The sequence below is a fragment of the Perissodus microlepis genome, chromosome 6 (assembly GCF_051167445.1).
Source record: "Perissodus microlepis isolate ML-2025 ecotype Zambia chromosome 6, ASM5116744v1, whole genome shotgun sequence".
Lineage (NCBI taxonomy): Eukaryota > Metazoa > Chordata > Actinopteri > Cichliformes > Cichlidae > Perissodus > Perissodus microlepis.
In genome coordinates this window covers 20,447,428-20,470,391 of record NC_140466.1, presented here as the reverse complement: position 1 = coordinate 20,470,391, position 22,964 = coordinate 20,447,428, and the positions used below count along the sequence as shown (strand labels likewise).

The 22,964-nt window shown below is 38.5% G+C and overlaps 2 protein-coding genes and 1 long non-coding RNA gene across 3 annotated transcripts; 1 reads left to right on the top strand and 2 right to left on the bottom strand.

The window, feature by feature from the left end:
• Nucleotides 1-5,186: 5,186 nt before the first annotated feature.
• adra1d (adrenoceptor alpha 1D) lies at nt 5,187-15,186 on the top strand. The gene is made up of 2 exons (XM_084931404.1): nt 5,187-6,635; nt 13,282-15,186. Exons 1-2 carry the CDS (start codon nt 5,681-5,683, stop codon nt 13,830-13,832), a joined length of 1,506 nt encoding a protein of 501 aa, XP_084787530.1. The 5' UTR covers nt 5,187-5,680; the 3' UTR covers nt 13,833-15,186.
• LOC146385573 (uncharacterized) lies at nt 7,451-16,392 on the bottom strand. The gene is made up of 3 exons (XR_014800518.1): nt 15,785-16,392; nt 13,251-13,485; nt 7,451-12,071 (listed from the first exon to the last, which is right to left on the bottom strand). It is a non-coding gene; the product is annotated as an uncharacterized LOC146385573 (long non-coding RNA).
• Nucleotides 16,393-21,190: 4,798 nt separating this feature from the next.
• LOC146385572 (5-hydroxytryptamine receptor 4) lies at nt 21,191-22,349 on the bottom strand. The gene has a single exon (XM_084929991.1). It carries the CDS (start codon nt 22,340-22,342, stop codon nt 21,266-21,268), a length of 1,077 nt encoding a protein of 358 aa, XP_084786117.1. The 5' UTR covers nt 22,343-22,349; the 3' UTR covers nt 21,191-21,265.
• Nucleotides 22,350-22,964: the final 615 nt, after the last annotated feature.

Below are 22,964 nucleotides of genomic sequence, written 5' to 3'. Positions count from 1 at the left end.
GACATGTGGATAGTAGGATCAGACTATGGTGCAGTCAACATGAAAGCACGGATCCATTCTCCTTTGTAAAGGATATTTTCTTGGCACACTTTGGGCCCCTTAGTAACAACTGAGCAGTCTACCCGAATACTGCTAATGACCGTGTCCATCCCTTTATGACCACATCTGCACCCATCTGCTGATGGCTTCATCAAGCAGGATAATATGCTAAAAAGCTCCGATCATCTGAAATCAGTTTCTCGAACATGAAAAAAAGAGCTACCACTACTGAAAATGTAACCAAAAATTTTTTTTTTCCTGTTTCCAGTAATCTCAGTGTTTCTCATACCATAGTATGCTCAGTGCCCCAAATTAGGCCTGAAAAAGACCACATCTGTCCTGAGACTTTCTTCGTGAGAGAATCTGAAACAGCTCATTTCTAATTCTTAGAGCATATCATTCCCAGTGATTCAGATTCTCCCCTCCATGCATGCTGGTACTCTGGTCTGTTTCAGGTCCCGTGCCATGGCCCCTATAACTTTTATACAAACAGAATAATCTCATAACATGCCAATCCAAACTGACAATCATAATATGATTTGCATTCCACAGCTGCCATAATAGCAGTCCATATTTGAGACTGGTTTCAAACATCTTAATTTAAGAACTTAGTCTCAGAAAATCATGCTTATCCTTTAGCTGGCCTATTTGTAAGCCCTGTCTTTATGAATTAAAAGTATTATGATGTCACCGATTGGATCCAGAATTAGACATACATAAATACGGGGAAACATGAAATAAGAATACATTTAAAAAGTCTAAATTTTGAGTCGCATAATTATATACTTTTAGATATTGGATAAAAATCTATATATCTAGACATTCAAAATATAAATTAAATAGATTAAAAAAAAAATTTCTATAAACACATCTTGCCTGGAAGGTTAATGGTAAAATGGAGAACTATCTGCATCGTCAAAGGCAGAATGGACATGATAAATGGTGAAAACATAATGACACTGCTTCTCTGTTCACCCATTTCCACTTGCAGCTATGTGTTCTTTTTGTAATGGCACTAATTAAGCATTGGAAAAGTGTGAAAAATGCCCCAATTTAGATCCTGTTAAATGAAAACACGCAACAAATTTTCCCATCTGCTCACAGAGCTCTTTGAGGAACATTTCCAAGGTGTAAATCAACACTTTTGAATACAAGCAGAGAGCCATATGTTGTTGTTGCTGCTGGATTTACAGTGAAGCCTGGGTGAAAAGAGCAGCTCTTTGACTCTGATGCAAAATAGCCTTGATTTACAGCAAATATGTTTTTGAAAGCTGTATTAGGAAGTCCACAAATTTTTCTTTATTTTCTTTAACTAATTCTTAAAAATATGTAAAGTCTGCATTGTCTTTGATGATGTTTTTTTTTAAATAAAACACTTGCAGGCCAGTTACCTTCCAAGATACAAAATATTGCAATTCGAGAAGCAGTATAACAAACCTCTGACCGTTTGACCTATTAAAACATTTTAGCCTTTGAACAGTTGTGTATGAGCTGAAATCAAAGCATGACTTGTGGCCGACTGAATCCAAGCACTCTGCTGAGAACTGATAAGATGGCACACATTCAAAGTCTAGTGCAGATTGCCATATTGAGAGGAAAGAGGAATGTGTTTGTGTGTCTGTGTGCGTGTGTAATGTCTAAATGTGCAAAAATCTGGGTTAGCACCATAACAAATGGAACCGAAGATATGAGCAGGCAAGAGATTACTCGTCCTTCCACTCTCTGACAGCTTGAAACATCATTTCAAACATTCAGTACAACGCAGAGACAAATAGATAAATCACACAACTGTTGTTTTACTTTTAACACGTCGATGGCAGACTGCTTAAGAAATGATTTAGCCTGTAAAGGCTACAATGGCATTTTTCTCACTGGAAACATACAGTACGTTATCACAGGAAATACCAGGAACTTTGATAGAGGTCAAAAGCCTCTGAGGGTGAGTGGAGCAGGGCAGAGGTTGTGAAAAATTGACTTTGATCATCAGTTGCGTTCCTGAGATATGAGCGCAAACCACTGGCTCCACAGGAAGCAGGGCGGTACCTGAGTCAGGGTAGAGAGAACAACACAGAAACGCACACAATAACTCACAGTAGATTTATAGAGATCAAGCATCATCACATACACATAAAAAATGAGAAGCAGGAAACATTAGGATTATCCCTCACAGCAAGCGCTGTGTCTTTAGAAGCCACTACTGCGCGTCATTAAATGTTCCTGTTAAAGGGAGGTTTTTCCTCCCCACTGTCGCCGAGTGCTTACTCACAGGAAATCAGGTTGATGATGGTTAAAGTTTTTTCTGAAATAGTGTAGCGTCTTTGCCTTACAATATTAAATGCCTGGAGGCACTTTACAAAATAAATGTCATTATATAAGTAAAAACAAAATTCAAATGACATAAAACTGAATAGGAAAACACAAAAACTGCAAACTCTCATTCTGCGTGCAGTACATTTGTTTGTTTTTTGCCACATAATGCAAAATTCCCACTGCTACTGTAAGTGAACAAAATCTTTTGGCACTGTGTATCAGACAGTAAAATATAATCTTTGTAGTCTGAACAAAAAAAGGGTGAAAAAAGATCAAAGTAAATTTTTCAGTTTGTACACTGAATATGAAACAAAACTCTGACTCTGAGGTTTGACTGTTGGCTTTATTCTCCAATTTGTTGGTCGAACAGTGACATCAGATCAATAGAGCTGCACTTATGCACTATACTCACTTTTAAACACAATAATCAATATTTAAACTTTGAGAATTTAGTAAGGAAAAACAAATTGGCTATAGTGGGTTCACTCCATAAAGTAGGGACTATAAATCTTACCCACTTATCCAAATGTGGATGTGAAATTCTCTTATTTCAACTGTCTGAGTGGGAATCTTGAGCGGGTTGGTAATGACATTACTTTTAGTCACCTCCAGTTCATCCCATGTATCATTACCTCAAACATTCTCTAACATGCTCGTCCAAATATCTCCTGCGTTAGTGTGGTCTAAAGTCGGTTCTGCATGACTGCGGATTTAGCTCTCTTATAAGGAGGAGCAGGTGGGCTGGATGAGATTGTAGCTTTTCTTTTTTATAAATTTAATAATAAAGGATGTGCTCTGACAGCTGAGCAGACTCACCGTGACTAGAAACAGAAATGCTGCTGCCGGTAGCCAGACTCCTGAGTCGATATTAGACCCAAGTTGCTAATATAGCTTTGGGGCTTTTTTATCTAAACTGCTCAGCTACTTGGTTTGATGGACAGTCAGTCTCACTGCTCAATGCCAACCGCCATATTTTCTGTGATCACATTCAGTGCCTTAGCATGGAAATGGTGAACAAATTCAAATAAATTCTGATGGTGACGGTGATACTAACTCTGGTGAGCATTTCTGCTACTTAGCTCAAACTATAGCTGAGTGCAGGGATGACGTTGAGAAAGAAGAAATCTAATTTGAAGCAGCTATAAACTCTGACTAGTCCTTTCCTTTCCTTCCCAATGTCGCCAAAGTGCTGGCTCATAGATGGTCAAATAATTATTGGGTTTTTCTCTGTATTTGTGTTATTGTAGGGTCTACCTTATAATATAAAGTGCCTTGAGGTGACTGTTGTTGTGATTTAGCGCAGTATACATAAATTGAAATGAAATGAACTGAACTCGTCATACTGGACACTGCATACCTCACATTTTGGTCCAGAGCCACTGTTCAGTATGAAAACAGGAAGTACAGTGCCTCAGTGTTGTAGGGTCGAATGAGGGGACGGGTGGGCATGTGTCATGTCTGAAGCATGCCGTACCTAATTTACAGCTTGTTTTTTTTGTGTGTTTTTTTCTATGAACATGTATTTTAGAAGCAAAAATTTTAAAAGCATTGAGAACTTTCACCAACACTCACTAACTGGCTCTGTTATTAGGGTAAATTTGACACTTTTTTTTGCAGCACAAAGGATCTAAGAATAGAAAAGTTGTCTCTTCAGTTTTTATCCATCCATCCAGCAATTTTGTTATCTGGTGTGTAATCATCATTAGGGTCTTTTGGGGGTGTGGGGGTAAAGCTCTAATGCTTTTTGAGCTACACAGACACACATGGCCTTTCTCCAGCATGGGTACGGACTCTTAGCCATATTGCGAGCACTCAAACTAATAAGAAGAACGAGGTGGAAACCAACCAATCTGAAGAGGTCTCAGCTGTAATTATGGGCCTCTGAGAGTGCTCGGCTGCCTTGTGTGATATGAAAACTAGTGAAGTTTCTCCTAAGTTGCTTTTCATTCAATGCATGATTCAGTACTTCATATTACAAAATGTGAAAGAGAGAAAGTGCTACTGAATTTGCACGCACCTGCAGGATGGACTCTTGGAAATAGGCAATCATTTGTTTCAATCTAAGATGATGTAGATAGTATCTAGTTTTGCTGGTACTGGACTACTGCTCTCCTGCATGATGAAAGCTTCCTGCCGATAGTGGTGTCTTCCATAAATATGCATGTGAATCCGCACACCACAGCATCCTGGTGTGGTGTGTTTAGGTGTTGCTGATTACTTTTCGCCAAGACATGTTTGAGATTCATCCTGGAGACATGTATTAACTATGTGTCACAACACGCTCTGTTGCTACACTAAACAGACCGGTAGTTTAGGGTTGATCGTTTTCCATGCAGGGTTTGTTTGGCCTCTCTGTGACCCTGCCTCTTGACCTTTCCTCTCCTCTGGGCTCCCTAGTGGTTTGTGCAGGCCCGTCTTTCTACTTCAGCTATGCACACCAGGCCTGGAGAAAGCAGCTGCAGTGTCACTGGGAAGCTTTACCACTTTGCCTGAAGGCACTCGGATTTTCACACCAGGGGTCAGTATGGCTTGTCGGTGCCTGGTGGCAGTTTGGATAATCTCAGTGATGTGGCACTGTTTTACGCTTATAGCATGAAAGAGAGGCTTATTCTGGTGTGTAATAAATAAATAAATAAACATAGTTTTTATTCCCCTACCTCCAACACGTGTCCTTTTGCTTTGTTTTATTTGTTTCTTTGGTCAAACTTTATTTGCCCATAAGCGCATCATCATCACCCTGGTGATAAAAAAGCACTGGAGCATTTAAGGCTTGTACACATGCAGCGGTCATGCAGAATTCGTGACCACATATACGCTCTCTGGTGGAGACTGTGAGCCCATCGTTATGTTTTTTGTGGTGTGGGTGGAGCTGTGCAGTAGGTTCAGACCTGCTGTACCAGCTCTGACTCTGGGATTTGTTATGAAGGATGCCAGCAGTGGAAACCCGTCGCATGGAAGAAATATGTTTACATTTACCTAATTTGTTTTTTGTAATGATCTTTAAAAATGGCATCCAAACTTTATAGTTTATTAAACATTGTGTACATACACGTTTAAGTGAGTTTAACACTAATCACGAGTCAGTCTTTGTGGATGTAGTTTTTGCAGGGGCTTCTTTTTTTTCCATCGGTTTTATTTTTTATTTTTATTTTTATTTAGTTTTGTTGCCTTTTACTTTCCCTTCGCTTGACCCGTGATAAATACTGACAGTGTGAACGGCTGCTTGGCAACCTTACTGGAAAGACAGAATGAAAGGAGACTGAGAACGACGCGTGTCACACTGCTTTCTTCAGAAAACTTACTCCCTTACTTCTCTTTATGGCGTTTCAAAATGACAGACTCTAACTTGAGGAACGAAAGCAACCATGGGCTGTTTTTCACTTCTTTTAATGGATCTGTTTCGGACCAGATGTTACCAAATGACAGCATCACCACATGCAGGAACTTCACAATGGACTCACAGGTTGTCGGTGTTGGGATCTTTCTCTCCGTTTTTATTTTGGTGGCAATTGTTGGGAATATTTTGGTTATCCTGTCTGTGGTGTGCAACAAACAGTTACAGACCGTCACCAACTTCTTCATTGTCAACTTAGCCATAGCAGACCTCCTGTTGGGCATTATTGTGCTGCCCTTCTCTGCATCTCTAGAGGTGCTGGGATGCTGGGTGTTTGGCCGGGTTTTCTGTAACATCTGGGCAGCGGTGGATGTGCTCTGCTGCACGGCATCAATCCTCAGCCTCTGTATGATCTCCATCGACCGTTATATCGGCGTGAAATACTGCCTTAAATACCCAAGTATTATGACTGAGAGAAAGGCAGTCGCTATTTTAGTCCTAGTGTGGGTATCATCTGTTGTGATCTCGGTCGGTCCGCTCCTGGGATGGAAGGAACCGCCGCCTGTGGACGAAAGCATCTGCAGGATCACAGAGGAGCCGGGATATGCGCTCTTCTCCTCGCTTTTCTCTTTCTACCTCCCGCTTATGGTCATTCTCATCATGTATTTTAGGGTGTACGTGGTGGCCCGCAGGACTACTCGGAGCCTGGAAGCGGGAGTCAAACGGGAGAGAAATAAGTCGATGGAAGTGGTCCTGCGGATACACTGTCGCAGCGTGCTGGAGGACGCGCGTCAGGCGAGCTCAAAAAGCAGCAAAAACCACCCGTTTCGAAGTTCGCTCTCCGTGCGGCTGATGAAGTTCTCCAGGGAGAAAAAGGCTGCGAAAACCCTGGCCATAGTGGTGGGGATGTTCATCCTCTGCTGGCTGCCCTTTTTCTTCTTTCTGCCAATGGGTATGTTTTATTTATTCATCTCTTTTATTTTTATATAATCGTTTCTCAGCATTTCATGCTGGGTCATGAGCTGGGTCCTGCGTAAAATAGGATTCAGTCTGTTGCATTTCCACCAGACTCCTGCCAAAGACGGAGAATATGACTTCTTATAAATGTTCCTCTCCTAAATGCGCTTTTAAAAAGTTTAGAGCTCTTTAAGAGCAACAAACACGCCTGTTTCGGGCCTGCTATGATTTATGATTTTACTCCTGAATTGATCATGTGTGAGATGCACATCGGTCCAAAATAAAGCGTTCTGAATAAATGGGTCGTGTTCAGTATAAGAAATTGACGCTGTGATTGAAAACGTTTGCGTCTAAGAAGCTCCTCTTGACAGCTGCGCAGACTTTTATAAAAGACTCGAAATTCTGGTCGAAAAGGAAGCCTAAACGTATGAAATTCCGTGAATTTTAATTTAAGAAAACCCTTTCAAGCTGTTAATAAACTCTGTAAAATCGGAGTTTGGCATAACAAAAGAAGAAAATTGCATGTTCTGGATTGCATGCGCAGTTTATTTTGGGAGCTATGCCAGGAAGTGATCAAAATTAAGATGCTATAATGCTACTAAAACAAATTCTTTTGTCAGGAAAGGTCAGCTCTGCAACATGACCATTAAAGTGGTTTGTTTTCATGCCTGTCATTTTTCCATGACTGTAATTATTCCTTCATATGGCTAATATCACATTTGTCAAAGAGCAGTCATAACAGACTGACATTCTTCACTGATGACCAATTCCAGTGGCTACTTACCTTGGTAAAAACTCAGACAGGCATGATTTTCAAGAATAAACATTTATGTTTTATTGTTGAGCATATTCATTAAGTTGACTACAGTACTAAGAGAGTGGGATGTAAGATTCAAATCAGGCAAAGAGATCCTCTCTTCCCCCTGCAGATGGTTGAAAAGGCCCTCCGCTGAGGATGACCAATTCAGTCTTTATGGCAAAACATAAATCAAACTGAACGAACACATTTTACAGTGGAATCAAATGGAAATAGCTTTAAATTTAAAGACAAAACTGGACATAAAGGCACACCTTAAAACACAAAAAGAGGCAATATGGATATTAGCAACAAAAATAATGATTGAAATGGAAAACTGAATAAATAAAGAGTGCCTACGTAGCAGGATTCAGGCGAGACTAGATTCACTTAGACTTAGACTAATAGAGCTCTGGTGCCACATGTTAATGGTGGCACCATGGATTTTCATTTTGCATATATTTTATATATTCATTTTGTGAGAGCCATTCAGAACAAATGGCCAGTATCTTACTGGGCATAGCACTAACACAGCACTCTGATTCTTGCTGCACCTCTCCTTTTACAGACTGGAATTATTAGAGCAAAGTCCGCAGGGACACACGGGGTGCATGAAATGAAATTGGTGCTACTTATCATTTTATTCACTTAATGGGAAAGAAAGGGGCAAGTTTATTTGTATGCCTAAGTCAGACAGACTCCATCCTCAGCATGTAATTAAAAATGACAGGAATGAGATTTAAAGGTTTAAAATGTTAAAAGTCAGTACACATTTCATTACACACATTATTAATCAATTTGTGCACCTCAAGGCAGTCTCTAATAATAGTTTTAATTAACATTACTGTAATGATTGTAATAATCTGACTTTGTGATCACATTATTGCTTTTAGGAAAGGTCATACAGACTCTTAAATCTAAAATGGTGACACTAAAAATCTGCATTCAAAGGCAGCTCAGCCAAAAGGGATCATTAATTATGTCTGGTATTATCTTGAGTTGTTTTATTTTTTATTCATGATGCCTGGTGAATGTTAGAAAGGCCTCTAATTTGCATGATAAAGGAAGTCAGACTATCAAAACACTATTATCTAAACTAACGTCTGCCGTAGATTAATGGATGACCTGCAATTTGGTTTTTAAAGCATAATAAAACTCTGAACTCTAAGAATCTAGTCATCGTGCTGTAAGCCATCTGGTTTGCAAAAACCCTTTGAGAGATGACCTCAGGCCTCCTCAAAGGAAGTATTTTTAAACATTAAGTTCCACCAGGGATCAATAAAGTTCTACACTGTCAATTTATCCCCATGGGTGGCTGCCTTTTATTTCCCAAACCACTCACAGATGAGTGTGGGGCCTTAGCACCGCTTGCTAACCTACACTCGGTCAGTCAGACACGTTGATGTTGGTCCATCGCAGAGACAGACATCAATAGGTAACTTTTTGCCGAAAGGCAGAGCTGTACGTTCAGCTCATCTTATACCAATCAGGACTTTTCTGTGTGATGATCCAAATCTAGATGGAATCCTCTGACTCATTTCAACCTATATTAGCACACCAGACCCATTTTATATTGCCAGAAACTGATGAAATAAAGAGGAATGGCCTGTCAGATTTCTGTTTAAGGCCGTTTCTTTCCCTCTGTAAAAGCCAACCACGACCACTGAGGTGGTATAATTAACTGGTTCTTCTTTCAGGCTTAGCAGAAAATGCTTTTTTTTGTTTTTCAAAAATGCACAACTGATTTTAAATATGTTCACCTACTATTGTTTAATAGACTGAAATTGGTTGTTGTAAATGAGGAAGTGCACAAAAAATCTGCAGTCTCTCTGAAGGCCAACAGGTGGCGATAGCTGTGGTTGCAAAAGGACTTTGGTCCTACTGAAAACTATTTGAGGACATTGTTCTGATTTGACCTCTGTAAAGACTTTCTTGTTGAGTTTATGGACTCAGTCACTCATTTTGGATTAAAAAAATGTTTTGTAATTGTTTCATAATTCTTGGTCATGCCATTTTTAAAAATAGTAGCTAATTTGTGGTATGAGACTGCATATTTATTGGCTAACAACAAAAAACGCATGTCATTAGGCATGTGGTTTACCAGTCAGACCCACCAATCTTAGTCACATACATTTTTTTTGTAACCAAGATAGCGATGGGGTAAATGCTCATCTCAAGTCTTCAAATGTGACACAACATTAGCTACTTTTACTGTCTGCGATTCTGACCAATAAATTATCTGAGCTAGAGACCTCTACTGTCCAAAGTCTGTTAAAACACCTCAGTAACACATTAACAAAACCCATTGTTATGCTGTGTGACTGGCCCCTTCATCATCATGAAAATATTGTATTAACCACATACACACAGTCATGCTGCTGTAAATACTCAGCTACACCTTATTATTAGCCCCTCTTGTGATAGTCATTATTGTGGGGGGCATTTGATAGTGATGACCCATTTTAAAATATTTAAATTAGTTGTGGACTCCGGGCGTGATTCACAAGCAGATTTGATTAAGCAGGAAAGTAACGGGAGACGAGCAATCAGAAAATCTAAAATTTTACAACTAATGTTAACTACTAGTAAACATTTACTATTGCTACAGTCTGTAATATTTGCAGTTTTGTATTATGATAATATGTCATTTGGTCATTAATATCATACCATAAATGAATCATAGTAGTTAGAAATGTGTACAAAAAAAGGAAGCACTCAATTATTCTGACAGAAGTCCAAAGAACAAAGTCCAGAAAAATGTTTTAGATATTATGATGAAACTAAGTGAGTAAGTGCAGAGGGCATCCTCTATTTGTACACAGGTACATTTTAATACAGGGATTTTCCACTTTTGTTTTCAATGTGAAAACACATGAAAAAACAGCAAAACCAAGCAGTCTGACATCAAAAACTGAAATAAAGGCGCACATCTTTGATGTTCCAAGATAACATCCTTGCTTTCCTTGTTGACATATTAATACAGAAACGTCGTTGTTGAAAATCTTCAGGCTAGAAGAGGTTTTCAAAAGGCCTATTTTCAGTGACCTAAAACACTGTTTAAAAGTAGAGGAAAGGTCACAAATGCAAAGAAAATTTATGTCTTCCAGAATATCCAAGTATGTGTGGACAGGGGCTTAGAGTCCATATGCAATCCTCTTTTTTGGTTTTGGGGTTTTTTGTCAGTGAAGCTGAAGATCTTATTTGACCTGAGCGTAAAGTAGCCAAATAGTTTTTCAGTGGTTATACTTGAACCATATAACTTATTGAGTGTCATAAAAAGTTGTTGGGCGGCCATGTTTTTCCAGAACAAAACTATATCACTCTTTGAAATAGACTTTGCAAACCACTGGCAGTATACCTGAGTACAAAAACAATTTTGACAAAGGGTATTCCTTCATTTGATGTTCTGACCGTGGCGATAAATTGTTTAAAATCTCTCATAAGTGCTCAGTTTCTTTGGCTATACTCTCCCACTGTCAGCCAACTCCAATGCATTCTTGAGATCCCCTCCCAGGCATTTCAACCCCCATTCACACCTTGCTTCAGCTGACCTCAGAAGATCACCTCATGGGGTGGGGCAAGGTCTCATATTAGTTTCACGCTTGACCCCCAGTATGGCAATGACCCACGCCTTTTTTCACACCTCAGCTCAAGTAATGACCTCATGACCCTCAGCACCATCTCCAAAGGCCACAACCCCCACTGGAGGTTAAATATCTGGGGCTTGCCAACATTTGTTTTTAGAACTGGACAAGATCTTCACAAACCTAATTAAATCCAGTTACCTTCATTTTCAAGCTCCCAAGACTATCTTGATCTGGCTGGCCGAGAGCCTGCACAGATACAATTCACATTGTTTTCTTGTCAAAACATTCAGACAACCCTTATTGATGGAGGAATGGTCATACTGGAACAAATAAAGGTGATCATTATGAGCAGCTGTATTTTTTTGCAATGAATCTGAGGGCACAAGTGGACAAAAATCAACTATGCCAACAAAATGCCTTTGCCCAACATCCACACAGCATAGCAGGGCGCCTCCATCCCCTCACTTTTAAGGTTTCAAGTTTTTCAGTGTCTGTATATCTTAGCTGTTGGTGGCCGTATGTTGAGTTTAAGCTTTAGAAAAGCGTAAAACAAAATACACTAATATACAAAATACACGAATTAAAAAAGAATGCCATCTCAGAAGCAATAAAACAAATACATAAAAAATATACCTGTTGTCATGGTGTTTTGGCTGTGCGTCAGAGCGGTGAATCACTTGCTGCCTGCCTCTAAAGGTGATGTCATTTTAGGGACATAAATCAAAAAAAGAACATCCCTTCCTCCTATTAATTTATTAATCTTAGTCTTTAATCCTGAGTGAATTTGGGTGGGTAGTGATGAAAGCAAAATGAGACTATGAAGAAAGTCTCAACTTTGTTTCATCATCCACTTCTTTTAATCTAAGTGCATTCTTTCTGTTTAGTGGTCTGTAATGTCAGAGCATGAACTCTGAGAATACACACAAGCCTCTGTGCAGTACTAAGCAGAAAGAAAATGGATTTCTGGGATATCAGTGCAGACTTGACATCATAGCATTGTTAAATGTTGCCTCTGTGTCCAGGCTCGATGCCATGTTAAATCCCAGGCCTGGAGAGAAAGAAGAATAAGAATAAGAATAGAGAAAAGCAGCTTCCTCTGAAAAATAAGGGTGTCATCGGACTATTGTACTAAAAATAGCATTGGGAGTATATGAGCAAAGCAAAATGCCTTGTGCTGCTAGTCATCTGTGCAAAAAGCAATTTTCATTATGAAAAACTCTAATGTTCTCATTTGTTAAATTACCAGTGTGTAATGTCATATGCACAAAAGCTAGAAAACTTCCATATATTCCATATTTCTTAAATATCTATAATCCCTACTACAAGAAATAATAGAAATTCCCTTCATTTTCCATTATTCTAAATAGAGTTGATAAATTGAATATTTAGAGGTTATCCATTCCAGTATTTCACATCAGGCAAAACTAATAACAAACACAGACAGAAACACCAGCAGAAACAAAGACGATGTGCTTGCATTAAATGGAACATTTCAAAACTTTTATGAATCATTGTGCTAAGCCTGGTGTGTGTCCTTGGAGCATGGAAAAAACATTTTTTGATAACAATGTGTATATTTCACCTGACCCCTTTAGCGAGAGTTTCCATCACAGGAAAAAGGCCATCTAATATTGTGTTGGCACATTTCATGTAATCAGTTAACATCAGTTAAATCCATTCAAGAAATCTATAAATACCAGAAAATCTGCCTTCATCATGCATGGTATTCAAGCAAAAAGAAAAAAAGTTCTGTGCACTGAGGCTTGTGGGTGAAGCATGTTCTATAAATATCTGCCCTTAAAATGTCAGAACCTCCTTTGCTTCTATTAACAAACATAAGCAAAAAAAACCTGCAGGTGCACAATAAATCATTAAAAAGATCCTGCCGTCAGAGTGCAAATACATATACACATAACATAAAAGTACATCACAGCTGTGCATAGACGTGTGCATTTCTTGCAGTATATATATATCTTTGTTAAAGTAAGATTATTCCATATAATTATTTTGCTTTATTATTACTTACCTATTATTATTTAGTATCCAACCTGACTGACAAAATGATATACAGCATCCAACTGTAAAAATCATTCATATTTATTAAATTTATATATTTTGCATATGTACAAATTCTCTGACAGTACTAACTTTTATCTTCAGCGGCTCTTTGTAGGATATTTGTGAAAATATTTGTACTATATTGCTCATTTACTTTATGGTAACTCACACATCTTCCTGATGGCTTCATCTCCTTTCAGGTTCCTTCTTCCCGGCACTAAAACCGTCTGAAACTGTGTTCAAGGTGATCTTTTGGTTGGGATACTTCAACAGCTGCATCAACCCCATTATCTACCCCTGCTCCAGTAAAGAGTTCCAGCGGGCTTTCACCAGGCTCCTCAAGTGCCAGTGTTACCAGAAACGTAGGGTCCTTCGCCGCTTCTATGACCAGAGGTGGCGGACTGCTGTCAAGGGAATGACAAGGGATCAGAGAGGCGATTATAAGCCTGGCTACGCTGTGCACGAATCCTGCGGCAGCTCTTTGCTACACACAAGAAAAGGACATGCACTAGGTTTCAAGAGATGGAGTCTGTTTCCACCACTGCGAAAGTCCTCCTTCCAGCTCAAAGAGAAAGTAAATAATCTGTCAAATAAAATTAAGGGAGGGACGGGAAAATGCACCACACCTGCTGTTGGCCGAATTGAAACGGTGGACACGGTGTCTATGGGGATTTACAACTCTTGTGAGCAGAGTAGCTATCAGTTTTATGATCTGGCAGAATGCTATGGCCTGAAAGAGACTGACATTTAGACGGTCACCAGAGAGGCTTTTATTTATTTTCAAAGGGCCATATTGGACCAACATGTAAGAAAGGCTGTGATAATGCATAATATCAAAGAATCAAGGCACGATTAAAGCTGAGAATAATGGGTTGATCCTTGCACAAACAGGCAAAAAAAAAAGAAACCCTTATCCCAATCCCTTAGGTCCCACCATGTTTATTTGGATGAGACTTCTAGGGAACTGCTCAATGCCACATTTGGGACATGGGTGCGAAATAAGCAGTAAGTTTGGACTTAATGCTTTTTCGCTTGAAGGCACTGGATGTGAAGATTTCATAGCCTACAGCTGACAGCTGGCAAGTTTTAAGAATGTAATATTTTGGGAAAGACAGTTAACATAAAGCTGGATAATTAGTATTGTTGTATGTTTTTCTTACAGTTTTGTATCAGGCAGGTTTGATGTCTTTAAATGTTAGCCAGCTCACACTGTGTGATAAAGACTGAGAGTAAGTGGTTTTGGTTGGCATGTTTTGTGATTTAACAAATGACAAAGAAGCAAAAGAACAAATACCTGTACCGAAACAAAGTTTTCAATCTCCGCGAAAGTAAAATCACAAGTGCATTTTTGTGTTGGTGCCACAGTTTAATCAAATGTAAAATTTCATATTGAATTATGATCATTAATCTGCGCCTCTGTTTCTTTTTTTGACAAGGCATTGTAAAGACGAGTGGCCAACATTGCCAAGTGAACAGTAATGTCAAGTTATGTTTTTTTTTTTTGTTTTTTTTTTTGTTTGGGGGGGGGGGGTATGTTTATCAGATGAAAGGCAAAAAAATAAAAAATGAGGAGACAATATTTTTTTATTGTTTTATGCCTTCAAGTCTTTCAGTTACGTTACGTTATTTGATTCATGATTAAAGAAAAATATCTCCTTCATCCAGAAGATGTCACTGTTGCTTTGGTTGTTTTACCTTGTGCACCTATTCATCTTTAAGTAAAGCTAAATGCTTTTGGGATGAGTTGTTTTTAGTAGAAGTGAATCTGTTGGAAATAAATTAACACCTGCATTTAATGAAAGCAGACAGAACAGCAGTAAGAATATGTCTACTGACTGAGAAATACAAATTACAAAAAGAAAAAGAAATACAAAAAGATTTCAGGAAAGCACAAACACACTTTCATAAATCTGGAATTGGAGGCAGTGCACATTAATAGAGAGAAAGGGAGCAACTCCATGAAGACCAATAAACCACAGTTGATTCCTGTTAGAAGCCTTACTAGAAATTAGGTATATAACCTTAACTTTACTGTATTAAAGTTAGAAAAATCACTTAAAAGTGGTCAAATGTGTTATATTGTTGAATATAATTAAAGACAAAACTGCCTTCATCACAGCTTTCCATAAATGAATCTTTATTGATTTATTCAGAAAAAGCTTTGGTAGCTCATTATCAGAACAGCAGCCTCAGATTTCTTCTTAGACAGAAGATTTGCAGTGCAGAGAAAATAAACAATAAAGGGGAAAATGGGACGGGTACATTTCAAGTTTGTTATTTAAGTTATTAGGCTTAGCAAAACATCCATTAACGTCCGTTTGAAACGATTATCAACATTAACAGACTGAACTGGACTTAATAACAGGAGTCCATATAATTTTAGTAAATTATTCTGGTGATTATCAGCTGCGCTGGGTATGTAAATCGGGCCATCCAGCTGCGGTGCTAATCGCCACTCATGGCAAAAATCCAGACAAATGTCACTTGATCAAGGAGCAGATCTGCATCAGATGAGATCAGCTGACTACGTGTGCGTGCGCTGTGCACAGCAGCGTGTACTCTGTGTGTTAACAAGAAAAACGCTTATAAGAAAGTGGTGCGCAAAAGCAGGGTAGTGACAGATTTGATGCGCATTATTGATATTTGAAGCATGTGTACCTGCACATTAACACACGGGTACTGTGGAATATATTTTTTACTCACCTAAAGCGCTCGTGCTGTCGTCCACTCCCCGCAAAAAACATAGCAGCTGACAGCTGCGGTGTCTGTGGCATCGGTGCTCATCGCATGCGATGGAGTAAAAATCAAAAGCACAGCTTTATCAGACAGTTGCAGTTTAATGTTGGCTGACGAGTCTTCAGTGCCTTGCACAACTGTATTTCTGGACACGCTGACGTTGTTGAAGTCCTGCACTTTTTCCGGGCACATTATTTCGGTGACTTTAACGAGGCCGTGTTTTATGTGGTCTCCATCTGAAAAAGGCTTGCCATGTCTTCTCATAGCTGGCTATTGTAGCCTTTTCCTGGACAATTTGAGCACGAAAAAATACTGTTGCTGACCCTGCAGGAGAGCTACCATTTGCTTTAATTTCTGCTCTCGCTCAGCACCAGTGTAGGATGCATAGGCCTGATGTTTGGTTTCATAATGACGTCGTACATTACACTCTTTCATAATTGCCACAGTTTCGGTGCAGATCAAACAGACACACTTCACCTTGAATTCTTTGAAGAAATATTCACTCTCCCACCGTGTCTGAAATTTTCTGCACTCACTTTCTACCTTTCTCTTCTTTGGTTCTGCCATATTTAGTAACTTGGGGGTAAATTTCTTCTGTGATTGACCTTTTTGGTGGAGCAACTGCTTTGATCAACAGCAGCTCCCCCTGGTGTTAAAACTAAGAAGTGCAATACACTCAAGCAAAAGTTGAAGTGCGGGCCATATTCTATTCTATTTATAAAATTACTTGCGGGCCAATTAAAAATGGACCGCGGGCCAACTGCGGCCCGCGGGCCGGAGTTTGGACACCCCTGTTTTATGTGGTCATATAAACGTTTCTTGTAATTTCTTAAACTGGTCTTGACTTTGTTAATAGCAGCCTATCAAAAACAACACAAAATGTATTCCCATTCCCATTTTAGCTGAATCTACAAAAAATGCCAAAGGTAACAAATACAGGCTGACAGCTATAAATCACTCTGCACTGACCTATGAATCATTCAAGTACAAAAAGGCACCTAATTCACAGGATGAACCAGTGTGGGGTTTACACATAAAAGACAATTTAGCAAAGAACCAGAGATAATTTTATTATATCTTTAGGTGCTTTATTACCAGCAGCCTGGTACACATATCTTTTGTTTCCATTTTTGTAGGTGAGTTTACAAAAAATAGTAAAGATGACAGAGTTTGGCAGATATAAAATAATATTTTACATCAGTGAAGTGAGTCAGTGGGGCTATTTGCCTAAAACTTTGCACATGTCAGCATGGTGTGTAGTGTGTTTTTAAAAGAAATGTGACTAAACTGGACAAATGGTGTATAAAAAAAAAAGAAATTTATCTGAAAGTCATGTCCTTAAGAAACAGACAAAAAAAACCATCCAGCATAACTGGCTGCGCCTTGGTTGCATTGTTTTGGATAGGTATGAGGGGAAAAGAAGAAAAAACTGTTTATTAATACTGCTGTAATATTTGTTAAATATAATTTTTGTTCAATAAAAAAAGACCTTGATAAAAAAAAAAAGCCATCCAACAAAGACCTGACACAGGACCTGAGAGATACATCAGGACCTTCATTTGATCCATGTAGACTTCAGTGTAAGCGTGGCTCTCAAAAAACCATTCTTCCAGAAGAGAAACAAGGAGAAAAGGCTGAGGTATCCGAAATTATAAAAGGAGTTTGCTGAGTTCCCACTATGATTATGCTACTGTAACATTAGCAGTGAATTAAATAACATTATTGGTCAAAAAAAAAGTGCTTCATTAGGTTTTTTGAATTTGCTGTTGTCTATCAAAACCTTTCTGGTGCTGGTAAGTTGTAGAACAGCTTGCTGTGAGGATGTATTCGAACAGTGCAGAAATATGTGATGCAAGTTGATTAAACATGATAGGAACTTTGTTGTAGCAAAGAAATGAAGAAGGCTTCCTTTTACATGACAGGTTTAACATATTTAATGAGTAAACTGTCTGCAAGAACATACACAGTAATTAAGATGTACATTGACTCCAGACCCCAGCAAGCAGTTTTTGGTAATGGAAACAACGTGTTTAGGTTCCATTACACTTGTATCCATGGAAGTAATAATAAATGGAAAGTTAGGGTATATTAAAATATTGCATACACACTTAAGATTAAAATTCTAGTTTCCATTGTGAGCTCATTACAAACCACCATTCAAATCCTCAGAAATCTACCACCTCAAAACACATACTGAATGTGGTACAATCTGCTAACTCTTTATTAATGGAAATTTGTACATTTATTTACTGCAGGAAACTTGGTGACTCCGTTTAAACACCTGTTATCCACAATATAATGTTACAATCAGATAGGAATTCATGTGCTAAACTTTGGATTTTCAAATATCAAACATGGGTGCAGTAAACTGTGTTTCCCAATGAATAACAACTAAAGAAACAACCAGCATTTAAAACGGCTGCCTTAGCTGAGATTAAGTGGACACAGCTTTTTTGCTTTGCACTGCTGATGCATTGTGGAGCATCAGCTCCCGTGGTCCAATGAGGTCTCTTCTGTGTGTTTCAAGACCATCTGTGTCTGCATCAGCCTGTGGAGGTGGGTGAAGAAGAAGAGGTTATTATACACACTGTGAAAAGTCTGCTGTGTATATTGTAGTTCACAGGCTACTACAGGTTGTGTATCATTACTTTAAAGGATGGGTTTACGTATGTATTTATCTGCCATTTGTTCACATAATGTTAACGTTAGAAAGTAAAAAAAAATCTTGTAATTTATGATGAATCTAATACATTTCATGTAAGTGTTCACAAATGTGTATATTATTTGATAACTTGGTTTGATTTATACAATCCAGTGTTTCTCAATATAATAAATCTTAATCTTAATATGGCTTAGAAGAGAAGTTGTTCACAAAGTTACATTTCTTCACTTTGGAAAAAGCAAAAGTGTACAACTTGGGGAAAATGTGCATTACAGTTCAAATCTTATTTTACATTCTACATATTTTTCACTGTCACTGTCGTTACTATTACATTTTCATCTTCTCTCCCCGCTTGAGGTCTTTGTGGACAGAGTGTCCCAAAACCTATCCAAATACAGTGGGTGAGAGGGAGCATACACTTCACAATACCCTCGTAAGGCACAGATAATCAATCACACTGACCTTCGAGCAACATGAAGTCTCAAGTTTACCCGACCAATATATTTCCACAGGCTGACCTAACACAGCACACACAGAATGAACTCTGTACACTGTAGTCACTTTTTATGTGCAGGATTTACTGCACGGTTGATGTCTCGGTCTGGGTTACACTGTAAAGGCCACCCCAATATTTGCATCAACATATTAACAGCTGTAATGATAAGCCATAGCACATCATCACATCCAATATTATACAGTGATGAAACCATATGATTGAGTGCTTTCAATTCACTTTCTGAGCAACACAAATAAAAACACTGACAGGATTAGAAATTAACATATTGACACTAAAGGTTTACTATAAATGTTCCTTTGTCATAAGTCATATTGTCATTTTCTAGCTCTCACAAAATGTGCTAACCAGAGGTGTGATAGACATCAACAGCTGTGTTAACGTCACTGAACACATCCAGTAAATAACACAAGATGAAAGTATTTGGGACAGGGCACGCAGACTTAGTTCCTTAAAAGCATTTGTATCACATAGGAAAACATGTCATTAATGATAATAATTAGGAGGTGTGGCCCAGTAGGGTTTTTTTTTTTTCACATAGTGTATTTAATTACCTTAAATCTGTTTCTCTTCCTGTCCCATCTTAAACTGAGATTTCACTGCATCTGTATCAGTGATGGAGGTAAGTAAACAAGGTAAGTAAAAGTATTTATTTTAATCATAAAAAAATCATTTTTTATGAAACAATATTTCTGACTAAATGTCTTGAAGTGTCACTTGAAGCTGTATCAGCAGGTAAGGTTTAATATTGTAGCTGTCCTACAGGGACCACACAGTGAGAAAAAGTCAAGCACAACATCTAATAAACATCAAATCTATAAAATCTACAAAATATTAAATATTTCAATTTTTTTTATCCACATGTGTTGCTCTTTACTCAGTAATTTGCAATATTTATCAACAGTCATAAGCATGCGCACAAAATGTTGTTTTGTATGAATGTTTCTGGGTGTCTGTAATTAATCATAGTGTGTAATGCCATGTCAATGAGATCCAAACTCTGTTTTTGTTGGGTTGTGTAGGAATTAGCAAACGACTATTCTTATAGGGAACCATGTTTAAATTTTAAATATTTATAAACAGGGTTTATTTATTCTTCGTTCTCGATTATTTCTCATGTAATGTGTATTTATATCAAAACTCTCAGGGTGTAAGTGTAAGTAGCTATTGTAAATATTGTGCTGCAGAATTATACAAACTGCAAATACCAGCAAAAGCGGAACAAAAGACACATCCAAATTTGTGCTGTGTGCTTTGTTTTTCATATTATTTTTGCTTCTGCTTACATTCAAACTGGTGTGAATTCCTGCTTCTCTGCCAGTCAGTTCAGTCAGTTCTTGCTAGCAGTCTTATCTTGAGTTTATTATAATGTCAGTGAATTTTATCACTATAGTTTCAGATTCTTGAGCAAAGAAGAGCAAATTTATAAACATCAAAAAGCTTTACCTTTACCTGAGGTTTAAATCTGCATGTTGCTGAAGTGAAGTTCCTTTCAACTTGCTTCTCCAAGTCTTGCTTCACAAATCTTCCAAACTTTCCCCCATTTAGTTCTTGGGAATTGTTTACTCTTACATAAAACCTCTAATTTAGGTATCTTTTGGTTCTCTTTCTTATTAGATGAAAAACAGTACGACCACAAATTTAAAACCTTTGGCCTATTTTTTAGACCTTTAAAAATTACTTTAAGAATAAATATGGGAATGGTCAGCACCTAGGATGTAGTTGGTTTTAGTTCAACACAAACCCTGGAGAGGCAGCTTTTGACACTTTAACCTTTCACATTGCCTACTCATTGGGAATTGTACCATCATCATTACTGCATTTACATATTCCTTACACTCAACAGAGGATCTTCTAAGGACAGAGCAATTCACATAAGTTAGCCAAAACTTCTAACTGCTTATTTCCCACAGTTCCCACTCTTACTTAACTTTATGATCTGCTCATTTTTCCTCTTGTAAATCCTTTTGAAACAAATGTAATAATAATAACAAGAAAAATGAATAATGTAATTTTTTATGAAAATGAACCCATAGGCTGGGAACAAATTCTTATATAATGGTTGAAGGCATAGTGTTAAACCCACCCTCATTAGTGGACAGGTCACAGTTAATGATATTCTTTCAGTTTTAAGCATATTTTGCCTTGCTGTTAACAGAAACTGTGGCTGAAGTAGTCCGAGAGTAATGTTGTTGATTTAAAAAAATGTAGCCCTCGCTGTTTGTTGAAATATCTACACCTACATTTATAGATACTGTAGATAATCTATATTTTAGGATTGCTCTGCACATTCATTTGCCTCTTTTCGAGTATGTGATAATTCCATCCCTGGGGATGATCCGGGCAGGCATACCCTGCAGCCCATAAACATGAGGAACGCCCTCCGAAAGGAGCGATTGAACAAACCATACAGGAAAGGGTTTAGGGATGAGTTGATATACCCTAACCACAGAAAGAGATCCCAGAGGACCACCTCTGTGCTGTATTCAATGAACGGGTCCACGATGTTGACAGTAAAGAAGGGCATCCAGAAGATGAGAAAAACTCCCATGATGATACCTAAAGTTTTTGCTGCCTTTCTCTCCCTCTTCATGGCATTCCTGTGTCTTTTTTTCTTGCTTGAGTCTTTACCCACTCCAGCAGCCATCTGGCTTTCCATGGCACTGATCTGCCTGGCCTGCCGCTTGGCAGCTTTGAAGATCTTCCAGTAGGCTACTAGCATGATTGCCATGGGCAGGTAAAAGGCTACTAAAGAAGCCATGACAGCATAAATGCGACTGACCAAGAACACACATAAATCTTTAGGAATCAGCATGTCTACACCAGCAACATGAAGGTCTAGCATAATGGGGCCAAAGGAAATGAGTATGGGGACAAGCCAACATACAGCAATGAGGAGAGCTACCCGCCTGTGGCTCATCTTTAAAGAGTAAACTAGAGGGTTACAGACAGCATAGTAACGGTCGAAGGCGATGCAGCTGAGATGAAATATGGAGGCAGTGCAGAGCATAACATCTAGGCTAGAGTGTATCCGACAAAAAAGAGAACCAAAGTACCAGCACCCCTCCACAGTTCGAATCATACTATAAGGCATCACTACAAGGCCAACTAGGCAGTCAGCCACCGCCAGGGACATGACGAAGCAGTTTGTGGGGGACTGCAGCTGCTTGAAGTAAGCAATGGACAAGACCACCAGGAAGTTGCCCACAACTGTGCAGATGATGCCAACCGAGAGGAAAGCATACAGGAAAATGCGAGAGACCCGATGCCTCAATAAAGTACACGATTGAAGTTCAAGTTGAAGAGATGTGTTATCATCTCCGAGCCATCCCAAGGTGCTGTTATCCATGGCCTAATCAAACCTGTCAAAACATACAGAGAGAATTGGAAATAATTACTTCGAGGCATTTCATAGCACCACTCTATGGCACATTAACAATGAAAAAGTGGACAAACCACCCAGAATCCTGTTTGTTTCAGGCTGAAATGCAGCTCCGGGGCTACTTTTTATCAGTAAATCTTTGAACAGTGAACTTTGGTTTGCCATATAAATCACAAGAGACCATGGGCCTGAAAAGCTTGTTCTCAGAGCAGGGGGCGTATCTAACACACAATCTCTTTGCTTGCTGTGGCTAACAATACCGGGTGGTCTTCTAAGCAACACAGATGTTGTTATAATGATTGAAAGGTTATATTACATTTTATTTACAAAATCACGACTGGACATTAAAAAAAAAAGGCTTAATGCATCAGACAATAGTTTGAATACCTTCAGAGGGAAGTGAATTCTCCAAATTCTCCAAAAGTAGGAGGATTTAGAGTCACTTTTATGAAAACAAAAAAGCAAAATTACAGTATTACAGTGCAACCATGTCTTGTAATCCATGTCGAGGTAGGAGGTATTAAGACATTGTTTGGACTGATATTTATTTCTAATGCTCCCCTCTATCTGGTTCTTGACCAACCCATTT

Coding starts and splice junctions, on each gene's coding strand:
- adra1d (XM_084931404.1), top strand. CDS start 5,681: ATGACAGACTCTAACTTGAGGAACGAAAGCAACCATGGGCTGTTTTTC. Junction 6,636..13,281: donor TTTCTTCTTTCTGCCAATGG/GTATGTTTTATT, acceptor ATCTCCTTTCAG/GTTCCTTCTTCCCGGCACTA.
- LOC146385572 (XM_084929991.1), bottom strand. CDS start 22,342: ATGGATAACAGCACCTTGGGATGGCTCGGAGATGATAACACATCTCTT.